The sequence below is a fragment of the Littorina saxatilis genome, linkage group LG2 (genome assembly GCF_037325665.1).
Source record: "Littorina saxatilis isolate snail1 linkage group LG2, US_GU_Lsax_2.0, whole genome shotgun sequence".
NCBI lineage: Eukaryota > Metazoa > Mollusca > Gastropoda > Littorinimorpha > Littorinidae > Littorina > Littorina saxatilis.
In genome coordinates, this window is record NC_090246.1 from 86,904,054 (window position 1) to 86,916,413 (window position 12,360).

At 43.0% G+C, this 12,360-nt stretch overlaps 1 protein-coding gene across 1 annotated transcript in view; it reads right to left on the bottom strand.

The window, feature by feature from the left end:
- LOC138960437 (uncharacterized) overlaps nucleotides 1–12,360 on the bottom strand; it is a 220,068-nt gene that overhangs the window by 122,590 nt on the left and 85,118 nt on the right. The window contains exons 8-17 of the mRNA XM_070332349.1: nucleotides 11,799–12,099; nucleotides 10,804–10,909; nucleotides 9,398–9,427; nucleotides 8,844–8,873; nucleotides 7,422–7,991; nucleotides 7,042–7,104; nucleotides 5,441–6,016; nucleotides 4,977–5,075; nucleotides 2,504–3,073; nucleotides 2,011–2,049 (exon numbers count right to left, since the gene is read on the bottom strand). Coding sequence (XP_070188450.1) covers nucleotides 2,011–2,049; nucleotides 2,504–3,073; nucleotides 4,977–5,075; nucleotides 5,441–6,016; nucleotides 7,042–7,104; nucleotides 7,422–7,991; nucleotides 8,844–8,873; nucleotides 9,398–9,427; nucleotides 10,804–10,909; nucleotides 11,799–12,099 — 2,384 coding nt within the window. The remainder of the gene's footprint in view (nucleotides 1–2,010; nucleotides 2,050–2,503; nucleotides 3,074–4,976; nucleotides 5,076–5,440; nucleotides 6,017–7,041; nucleotides 7,105–7,421; nucleotides 7,992–8,843; nucleotides 8,874–9,397; nucleotides 9,428–10,803; nucleotides 10,910–11,798; nucleotides 12,100–12,360) is intronic.

Genomic DNA, 12,360 nt, shown 5'->3' on the forward strand with positions numbered 1-12,360 from the left:
CTAAATATAATGGACTTAACTTAAATTCACCTCGACGCACGTGCCCGTTAGAGTAATATTTTGATAGTATTTATTGACCAGATTCCTAACATAGATGCTGCTTCGTATAATGTATATTAGCTCCAAACGGAAAACAAAACGCAACATATCTAACAAAAGTAATAATGATTGTGATAAATCTATGTCTAAACCCCAAGTCGTGGCGGCTAGTGATGAAAACAACTGCTTATAAACAATGTAAAAAGGAAAATCACAGGTAAAGCATGATCACAACCAACAAGGAAAGCTAGTGCAACTCTGTTCACATTTGTGTGCGGACATATTCATAAGAGAGAGAGAGAGAACGCAGGAACGCAGGAACGCAGGAACGCAGGAAATTTAATGCGAGGCCACCGGCATATACGCATGGGGGTTTACAAAAGACACAGGAAAAAATAGGATTAAAAATCAACAACAAAATTTCTTGGTTGTACAGAAACAAAAAAATATATATCGTGGCACGAAAATTTTACAAATTTTGTCTCAAAGTATCAGTCATAGCAACAATTGCCTGTTTGAAATTTCTTCATCACGTGTTTTCATGGCATAATAACAATACATGGCTACAGCTCTATTAATGTATATACTCTCATTTTGTAGCAGAAACATGTACATTGTCAGTGAAATATTTCAAAATATATTTTACACGTAGATCCTGGTATTTTGGGCAATGTAGCAGAAAATGTATTTCGTTTTCCACAGCAGGACAAAACGGGCACGTGTTTGGTACAGCACTATAGCGTTTGTTTCCATTCAGGTCAATAATACCTAGGCGTAGTTTGACAAAAATGTTTCTAAATTTAGTAAGTGTGATATCTGTTAGGTATTTTTCCGGCTGCAATAAGAGAGAGAGAGAGAGAGAGAGAGAGAGAGAGAGAGAGAGAGAGAGAGAGAGAGAGAGAGAGAGAGAGAGAGAGAGAGAGAGGGAGAGCATATCTGACTATGGAAAATAATAAAACGACACGACGTTTGTAACACGTGCAACACACATGCTGTGCTGGATACAAGGACATCATTGCAAGACCTTCTGGAAACATAAACCAGTTAGCAAACAGGTGCAAAACGAAACGGAACAGGTGCAAAACATAAAATGGTACAACAGTACATGCAGTTTTTGATGAAACATGAAATAGAAAGTAACAGAGTATACGCATTGACAATGGATGCAAACTTAAACGACAAGGGCAATTGATTTTGTGCAACACCACTGATTGGTATAAACATACTGAGACATTCAAGCTGTGCAATAATGAAACGAATGTGCAGGTACAGCTACGAATCTGACAGAACACTATCATTCACCTCGGTGAACGCCGTGCAACGAAACACATAATCTATCCAGAGGCATACAGTAAATAACAAGAAATTCCTCCGAGGTAGGAAAAACACCCCCGTCCTTACCATTCTCACTGCCACCAACTGAGAAGGTTATTTCCCTTTGACCATTAATATGTCCCTCTATAAGTCCTTGTAGAATCTTAATCCACCAATAACTCCCTAACCGTGTGTTTGACTGGTCCCAATTTTTGTAAGGACCGTCTCAGGAATGTATAGAACCTGTTCACCAAGTTTGGTGACGATCGGTTCGTTCATTCTTGAGATCTATATGCGAACACAAACACACAAACAAACACATCGACCGAATCCTATACACACCCCTATACTGGGGGTGTAATAACAGCGACATTTTTCCTCAACAATGTAGTCATGGTAAGTAGCGTGCATGATCGAAAACAATGTGCAGCATGAACTTCAACACTGAAATGTCAAGATACCTTTGCATAACAGTGCATATCCTTGGGTTCTAATCTTGTTGAACAACAGTGATGCAAACGAAAGACAAAAGTGCAAAAAGTCAAGATGATCAGAACGGCAAGGCACGTGTGCAAAATCTACACAGAACAGAAGTGCAAAGCATCCATTGACGAGAACACAAATGTGCAAGAGGAAAACACACGATGGTACACCCACCCTTTGTCACTGGCGGAGGTGGTGTTGCGTCCTCTTGCACTGAACGAAAACAGCATCGTGTTAATGTATCATCGATCTTGTGTTGTTTTAAACTTTCGCTGAGCAGGACTAAAATTCTTTTCATTAGATTTGAAGCATCCTTTGCTTACATAACGTCCACATTGCTCTTATCCTGCGTTTTTGTTTAAACTTTTGCCGAGCAGGATTCCAATACATTTCAATAGCTCTAAGCATCTATAATTTCCAATTCCCTCTAAGCATTCTCTTCTTCACAAAAACATTAAATTTGCTCTTCGTACGTTTCATTTGCTGAAAGTTTAAGCCAGAAGCTTCAGCTTCATGAGAAAATCAGAACTTCTTTTTCTCTTAAAAAGACAATATTCATTTATGTGAAGCAACGCTGTCCAATCACGCTCTGTTTGCTTCCATGCAATAAACGTTAGACATCGCACGCAAGCGAACGGCACTTAACACTGGCGAAGGGTGAACTTACGGGCATAGATACGCTGTCTAATTCCCTCGGCAGTAGCGTCGCTTCTCAAAGCGGCAAAATTGTCGAAGTAGAAAGCGTCTTCGGCGTCAGTAGCAGCAGTTCTCAGCTCTGCTTCGTTGGCCTTCTCTATCCCCACGGTGATGACCTTGACCCCTGCGGCCTTGAGCGCGGAAGCCTCACTTTGCAGGGCCTGAGGGTTGAGGTTAACCTTGTTGTCCGTGATCAGGATGACGGCGTTAGGAACGTCGGTCCGGTCTCCGCGGCTCTCGTCGAAGATGGTGGTGCGCACCTCCTCCAGACCTTTCCCAGCGTCGTTCTTCTTGCCCCGCACTTTCTTCTGGATCTTGTCCACCTCCTTGGTGAAAGCCGCCTTGGTCTTGGTCTTCTGCAGGTTGAACATCAGGGTCGGGTTCTTGCGGAAGTAACTGAGAGCTACCCGCACGTTGCCGCCGTCTATGTCGGCGTGCTTGAAGATGTTCTTGAGGAAGGGCTTGAGAGACTTGGTGATCTCCGCCACCTTGGTCCCAGACTGGACGTGGAACACCACGGCGACGTCTACCTTGTTACTATCTGCAAGACAACAAGTCACACTCCCCCGTAATTTACGTTGATGCCCACATGCTTGCCTAAGGCTTGATGCACACAAATCCAAAAGCAAAGAGATTGCCAACGTTCTAAAATTCAGAAGTAAAAAAAAAAAAGAAAACAAACCAAAATACTCACTTTTAATACTCTAAATATAAAACAAATGTTATTAACAACTCTCACTTTCATCCAGAGATAGTATTTTAATCATGAGAAGTAAGCAAGCTCAGTTTTGTGTATTCTCACGTAACACTCACAATGTTGGTAAAGATACCGTGAAACGTGGTTGCAAAAGTAAACCTAATGACAGCTGCAATTTAAATGATAAGGACTGAGCACCCATTGGTGCTTTAAAGACAAAAAAAAAGATTGGCAAATCAGATCAGTGTTCTTCTGAAACAAAAAGTCGAATAATTTAAAGTTGAACCTTAACATGAACTTCACGAGCTTAACTCTGCAGACTATCACGCGCACACATTCGTCGATATCTTACGGGCAGGTTGAGAATGCAAAACTCGATGTTATGAAACCAAATTATTCACATTTCTGAAAATATGGTAAAATTAGAACGGACCTAAAAGAAGTCAGCCTGCAAAGAAATTGTATACTGTGCACCACAATCACGTCGAAAAAATGTCAAAATTCAAACGTGTATAGTGTATAAATAACATAACATTCCACAGTATAACAGTTACTAACAGTCAACATGACATTTCACAGCATAACATATTTTCATCAAACAATAATCAAAACAAGGCATACATTGTAAATTTTCATAATTTGTAAAGTTTTTGCAAACATATAGCAGACGGGATCCGCCTGCAAAGTTAGAAAAATGTGAATATTAGTTGCAGTGAAAGAGTACATGTCATTTCAGTTAACATAACATCAAGCGCGCACAATTTCAGTTGCAGCAAACAACATTGAAATATATATTTTGCAGGCATAAATGTCCATTAGAAGTAAAATTCAAAACTCACCTCGAATCACCTCCTACCTGTGGCTGTGCAAGTTCCGTTCTTGTGCCAACGTGCACTAGAAGACAGGATTATACAGGCAGTCCCAGCAAACCTAAGTCATATTTGACTCAGTACTGAGAACCCAGTGAAGTTGAAATAATGTCACGGTAGCTGTGCATCGTTTGATTGCGAAATGTAAAAGTAGAGGTCCACGCAAAGCCATGCCCGCCCAGGTGCGCTGTTAGCCATGAAAGGTACAGCACACACGATTTTGGGCTCTTCCTATCAACAGTAGTTTAGACGTGACGCGCATTCCAATGTGCCGACGGTCATACATTGTTAACCGCCCGTGCTAAAATGGTGCAGACAAAGCAAGTGCATTGGAGTAAGGTAGTTTCTTGGTTCTTATTGCATTTCCTGGAAAGGTCTGCAGTTTTAGTCCCTGCGCTGGGATACTGAAAGACGTCCCGGCTACCCCCGGACCTATTCTGCCTTGATAAATTAGCGCATGCGCTCAAGATGAGATTGTGCAATGTCAGATTTGCCCTGTTTTGGCAATGCTCGTATCTAGGGAGTTTTCTGCCCAATTTAAGCATGCTCACAAGATTTGTGCAAAACATTGGCACCAGAATAAATAAAGCAGCTGAGTCGACATGTCAATGCAGGCAATTCCAAAGCAGAAAATGAAGTTCGACCTTCATCGTCACTCTCTTCGTAATCGATGTTCTAAGTCATGAGAGTTGACTCCTAAGAATATCAGTTGAGAGAGAGAGAGAGAGAGAGAGCTCCATGCAATCGCTGCGTAAACGTTAAGTGCAGGTGAAGAGAAAGTCATGGGCTTGAAGTGAGGCGTGAAGACCAGTCAGCGGCTGGCAGAGCTTGTCAGCTGTTTCAGCCATTAGAAAAAGTCAAGGCATAGCTAAACCCACCCGCCACAGACTGCTGCTTAAGATCACGAAGGGGCAGCAGGTTTTTTTCTGTTGCCGGAGTTGTTGGTGCTGTTTTCGTGGTTGGGGTATCTTCAACTGCTAGAAGAAAGACGACTGTCATTATTTTCAGCCAGGTCTGCTAAACGCAAAAACATGTCCCCATTATTTTCCCAACAAGTAGGTTTAACGTACACAGATTTCAATGAATATTTTAAGTTGAATTGTTCATATACTTTTCTTTGATGGGCGAAACACGTCAAAACTAATTTACTACTAAAAGCAGTCATTCGTTTGATTAAAAACAGCTCTGACAAGAATGCAGCTTGCTTGCATAAGTTTCAGTTTAACGATGGAGAAATGTAGCTTTATGTTGGGTTTTCTAGACCCATACACAAAATGCAATTAATGGAGAAGGATCTTTTCCGTTGGAGAAAGCAGTGAGGAGTGGCCTCGTGCTAACTTACGGTCAAATATCCTATTTCTGAAAGCTGCCACCATGTCGTCTTTCTGCAGGTCAGAGTACTTGGGGGCGAACAGCGTGTTCTTGTCACTAGGCTCAGAGGCCACATCCCGCAGCTCGTTCTTGTCCGCTTTGTTGAGACCAAGGGTGACGACCTTGACCCCTGCAGCCTTGGCCGCCTCCGCCTCCTTCAGCAACTTGCCCTTGACCCCCGTGTCCTTGTCGTCGGTGATGAGGGCGATCACGTTGGGCACGTTGGGTCGGTCTCCGCGCGACTTGGCGAACACCCTCTCACGCATCTTGGACAGGGCTAGCGCCGCGTCTCCCTTCTTGCCTCGCACCTTTTTGGCGATCTTCATCACCTCCTTGACGAAGTCCGCGCGGGTTTTCATCTTCTTCAGGTTGAACATAAGTTTCAACCTCTTCTTGTAGAAACCCATAGCGACGCGCACCTTACCGCCGTCAATGTCGGCCTTTTCAAACAAGCGGGCGAGGAAGGGTTGTAAGGACTTGGCCAGGTCCTTGGGTTTCATCTTGGGGGACACGTGAAACAACACGGCCACGTCCGCTTCGTAAGGGTCTGAAATTTACAATGGTGCTTTAGACGCTTCCCTCCCCACTAAGGAACCGGCCAAAAACGCAGTGCTCTTTGGGAAATTACCTTCCCTGCTTAACGGCCGGAAAGCACTGCCCCTCTTTGAAAACTTCTCCACGCTAAAAGAATATGTGCCAAGAGGATATGTGCATGGGTGTTCCACGATCCTTTAATTTGACACGAATACACCATTAAAGGCTAGGGGGACAGATAAATGATAGGCAAACACTCGACTAAAATGACTTTTATGTTGGAAATCCATGAAGAAAAAAATAATACTGCTCACTCAAGCTGAATACACACACAGATCATTAATCACAACATGACGCAACAAATGTGCTCACGAACATTCGGTTAAATGACGTATTGTAGTTATGGGTATAGTAGTAACACAGATATCACCTGCTCAACAACACTAAACGTAACCACTCTGGGTATTGTGACACTGAATATACAGACACCAAGAGATATAGTGACATATTGAACACCACGGTTTTAATGACTTCTGATATGGAATGGTTGATGTGTACGTTGAATTAGTCCAGTACGACACGAAAATGTTTGACCAAACCAACATATTAACCATTGATAATGAACCATGTATTAAAACCATGAATATATGTGCGTTCAAAATAACCTTGGGCCGTGAATAGTGCAATAAAGTGCACAAAGTTAAAAATACCTTCTTTCCCGTGTGAGAAGCCATCAACACCACCACAGATCTTTACATAAGACATTGGATGCCTACTGATGGCTTCCGGTACACAGTTACAAATCTGTTATCGATTAATTTTGGAGATTCACATAGCTGCCATTTACGATATTAATTCAGCCAAAATTCCACCAAGCAGACAGACTGTAGAGTTTGTGTGTGTGTCCAAATGAGAAGTCGCACGTATCCCGTGCAAAACTCTGGTCGCATCTGTGTTGACTTACTGGATGACTATACACGCGAAGGAAGGTACTTCATACAAAAAGTGTACAAAATGTGCGGCATTTAAATCACCCACCCAGGTTAGTGGCAGGAGGAAGGGTCAAAACGGCTTCCTTCTCTGGGGGTGGTCGAGGAAGAGCTAAATACAGACAAAATAAACTTCATTACGGCATTCTTGACTCTAATCGTGTTTCGTTACACGAACACAACAAAACAAGAAAATAACTGATGAAGCTGGAAAAATATACCAAATGTCAGATCCGACTATAATCATCGAATCTACGGACTAACTCTACCCTCGACTACATGAATAGAGAGGCCACTGATACAATAATTCTTACGAAATATAAACGACACTTTACGCACTGTTACACTTTATGTTTATAACAGGCAAGAAAGTAAACCAACGTCAGTTGCGTTCTTATCCAAGCGTACGTCAGAGTGTTGCCAACTTACGTGTGAACATGGCGTCTCTGAGCTGCTCAGTCAGTTCGTCGTTGGCAAGGTCATCGTACGTTCTGGCCATGAAGGTATTCTGACCCTGTGTGGCCACAGACTTGAGTTCGTTTTCATCAGCCTTGTCGACACCCACAGTTACAATCTTGACTCCATTTTCACGCAGAGTCTCCGCTTCTTTGGGGAAGTCGGCGGGTTTGACATTGGTCTTGCCGTCGGTGAGGAGAATCACCACGTTGCTTGCGTCAGGACGGTCGCCTTTCTTTTTCTTGAACAGTTGTCGGCCGATCTTCTTCAGTGCAACCGCTCCGTTCGACTTCTTGCCGCGGATGTTCCTGGGCAACTTTAACACGGCGTCAGCGTAAGCGGCTTTGCTTTTGTACTTCTGCAGGTTGCCCAGAACTTTGTAGTTCTTGCTGAAGTATCCTAGCGACACTTGGAGCTGACCGCTGTCCATTTCTGTGTCTTTGAAGAGGTTGACCAGGAAGGGCTTGAGGGCTTTGTTCACGTCTTTCAGCGACACTGTGTTACTCGTGTGAAATACTACGGCCACGTCCAGCTTTACAGACTCTGGAAGACAAGCGCTGCTGCATTGCACATTTTATGAACACTTGCGCACATTCACAAAATCACAGGACGTAGACCCCTGCTGCATTGCACATTTTGAGAAAATGTCGCACAATCACAAACTCACAGGAAAACAATTGCTGCTGCACTACACAAATTGTGAGAATGTTCGCACAATCACAAACTCACACCCAAAGCACATACACCCGCTCAAACAGCATTTTCAGTTCACCGGCATGCAAGGTCACACACTGCGGAACCTGAAACGGTACACATTGGTCTTGTCAGGGACGTGATCGTAGGCAACCAGCGTATGCGCAAACATAGGAAACCTGTGAAAGGAACAGCAAACATAGGAAACCTGTGAAAGGAACAGCAAACATAGGAAACCTGTGAAAGGAACAGCAAACATAGGAAACCTGTGAAATGAACAGCAAACATTGGAAACCTGTGAAATGAACAGCACACTCTTCTCCTTGGAACCTGTTTAACGAATCAGTATGGCTTAAGGGGGCATGCATTAGAGCGTCTTCTCCAAATTGTAGCTTGTCTGTCTTCTGTACGGCTTCGGTAACTGTCTTGAAAGAAGTGATCACTGGCACAAATCCAAAGAAGAGCGCCCGGATAAACCACACCTTCCTGCTCAAATTATTGTTGGTAATTAACGAAAGACAGAACTTAAAACACAGCACTTGTGTGATTGGATAACTTGGAGATGAATAAAAACAAACTCATGCCCTTTTCTTAATTAAAAAGCAAGTATTCGAGAGTTCTGACAGAAGATAAGTGACAAGAACACAAATCTACCCTAATGTTTCAGTAGAATTTGACATCAACAAGAAAACAAAATCTTACTGTCTGCTGTCAAAGCTCCAGGAACCTCATCTGAAAGAAAAGCAGACATCTTTGTTAGATTTAATTTGCAAACAGAAGAAGAAAAATAACTTAGACCGTGATTACCATGATGATGACGATATTGTGTGAAGAAGCGAGAAAAGAAATGGGAAAATAAAATAAAAATCGTTAGTTGTGTCTTTTATGGATCACCACCAAAGGCTGATAGCTTGTTGATTTGTAAGTGTTATTCGTGTATTGTTCACATTGATGGTTGAATAAAGCAATGTTTAAACCAAGAAGATTAGCAGAGAGAGCCCAAAGAGCAACTTATGTATCAAGCACAAGTATGTAAATGATGTTTTGGTGGTCAACACTTTTAAGATATCTACGCTTTGTCACCGCATAATGCTATTTTCAAGCCTTTTTCCAGTGTATCATTTTAAAAAGATAGCAAATCCCACACAAAAATATACAAAAACACTGGTGTGATTCATATGACACAAAACAAAAAAAAAATAAAAAATAAAAAATAAACAGAAACTGAGAAAGATTTTAAGAATTAATTAACTTACCGAGCAACCCGTTGGTCATTTTTCCTTCAACTGCAAAAAACAACAAAACAAACATTTAATTTAAACTTATTTGCTCTTCGATAATATTAAATGTTACACACTGAAATGTCAATGTTACTGTAACTTAAAGGCAGAGTAAGCCTCCCGTAAACCATCACTGAGCTCCCCGAGCCTCTACATACAGTGCAAGCATACTTCCATTTGAACGCTCACCGAACGGGAACATCCTGGCTGCTTTCTGTCGAGAGTGAGACATTTTCAAAGAATTTATGTTCGTTTACTATGCGAACGGACAATCAGGCGCCTCGTTTTGGTGCTAGACCAAACTTTTAAAATCTAAATAATAAATTGACAGCTTGTTACACAAACATTCTTAAATCATAAAAGAACAATTTTTTCATCAAGACAAGATCATTAGAATTCGAAGTTTTAAAAGTTTGAAAAAAGAAAAGCCCAGAAACGTGTCACGCAGAACGTCTTTCTCGTAGCAGACGACGGTTGTGCCTTGCGCCAGTTCCTCTGAACCGTCATCCGCCACCGCTCTAGTTCGCAGCCGTTTGTGGCGTTTTAGATTCAGAGGTACACAATAACGTGCTATTGCAGATAAGCTTACAGCGAGTCGCATTGAAATCACAAACTGACGACTAAATTGTGAAAAAAAAGGAAACTGGATCACACGGGTTCATGATGGCTCAGGGGAAAGATAAACCACGCAAAAATATATTCTTTGAAAATTGCTCACTCTTTACGGAGGGCACCTAGGATGTTCTCAAGCGGTGAGTGTTTAAATGAAAGGGTGTTTGTACTGTGTGTAAAAGCCGGACAGTATCTGTGATGATTTACGGGAGGCTTACTGTGCCTTTAACATCAATGTGATATCCGTCACACAAACTACAGTAACAGTATCATGTGGCTACTCGTATTTTTGTGTTGACGCTATATATGCGCCAGTATATAACAATGGCCCCCAAAAAGCTTTTATACTGGCACAAAACGTGAAATCATTTCATGCCTGTTGCGAATGTATGTCCAAATAATTTGAGCAATCAAACATCTTCCCTTCCCTGAAAAACCAACAACACATTCTCTTCAACTTCGATTTATCGATCATTGAAGTGCTTTTTTTTTGGAGGGGGGGGGGGGAGGGGCTATCCCCAAAACGGAAGCTTAGCGTTTATTCTTTTTATCTGCTTTGTATCTTGTTCTTCCACTTTAAAAATCGATAATTCGAGGTTCGAGGTACCAGTGAACGTTGCGTCCTGGCTATGATTAAAAATCCGTACAGTTTACCATTCTCAATTGTCTTTAATTCGATTGATGGTTTGGGAAAGTTAGCAATTAATCTGTTATGGACACCCACCCCCCCTCAACCCCCCACCCAGCCACCTAAACAGCCTTGTACTTACGTCCACTGATGTGACGCACGATGTGGTCACGCGCACGTTCCAGTTCGTCAAATGACGTCAGCACATACGTCATTCCACGACTGCTGGCAATGGCCTCCAACTCGTCCTGCAAAGCGATAACATTCATTAGTTCAGTTAGGTTACACATGTAGGGTTCGAATGTTTTTGTACATTCTAGACCGTCTCGTTTATGACTTTGTTAAAAGGTGTTTCATAAGAACTGGTGTCAATTGTTTTTCTGTGCTAAAAATGTGGGGATGGGTTTTGGTGGGTCGGTCGATTAGTTGATTGATTGATTGGTCGGTCGGTCTTTTTTTTTATAGATAAAACATCAGAACAGCAGCTTGATCAGTGGTATGACGTGTTTTTCCCCCGATGGTGAGTTTGTTTGTTTGTTTGTTTGTTTAACGCCCAGCCGACAACGAAGCCGAAGGGCCATATCAGGGCAGTGCTGCTTTGACATATAACGTGCGCCACACACAAGACAGAAGTCGCAGCACTGGCTTCATGTCTCACCCAGTCACATTATTCTGACACCGGACCAACCAGTCCTAGCACTAACCCCATAATGCCAGACGCCAGGCGGAGCAGCCACTAGATTGCCAATTTTAAAGTCTTAGGTATGACCCGGCCGGGGTTCAAACCCACGACCTCCCGATCACGGGGCGGACGCCTTACCACTAGGCCAACCGTGCCGGTCCCGATGGTGAGTGGTGAGTGGTGAGCTAGGAACTGTTTGCATTGGTATAAGAAGCCGCCGCAAACAAGAACAGGTATGAAATCCCATCAAGAATATCACGATAATCTTTTTATTAGAGGGTCTAACAAGATGGAGAACTCCCCCTGGGAATACACGTATGTTTTATACAAGTGTACAGCCATAATATCTAACTTTTTCTCATGTCATCATGCAATGAATTCAGCTTGACCGCAGGCTAAAAAGAAAACCGAACAAGGAAGCAGACCCCGACCTTGACCTTCAAAGACCTACTCACCTTATAGTCCAAGTTGACTCCAATGGCAAAGACGGTGGCCCCGGTCTCTCTGAGCTGTTGTGCAGCGCTGATGGTGTTGGCCACGTCCACGTCGGAGTTGGCGTCGGTGAGGACGATGACGACATTGGGGACGTCGGCGCGGTCGCCGTTGTCCACGGTGAACATGTTGCTGCGCACGACGTCCAGACCCGCGGCGGCGGAAGCTGAGGCAGAACGGTAGTTGATGTTGATGCTGTCGATGCCGCTGTGCACGGCGGCCTTGGTGTCGTACTGGTTCAGTCGGAACATGGTGAAAGCGCGCCTGGAGAGAAGACACAAGTCTTTGGTCAGCCAAAAGAAATTGGAAGACTGTAGTCAAAATCAAACAACGAGTGCTGAGCGGAAACTCCCAGCCAAGCAGATTTCTGTGATTTTTGCTTGGAGGATTGATAAATGACGTTCCAAATGTCGCCCGTTCTGCTGGGGTGGAGGGGCTCGATAAAAATGTTCAAAATATCAAAACATCTCCGAAGCACCTCAGGACTTTTTTGGCGGACACTCTTACGATGGTAAACGTCTCAGC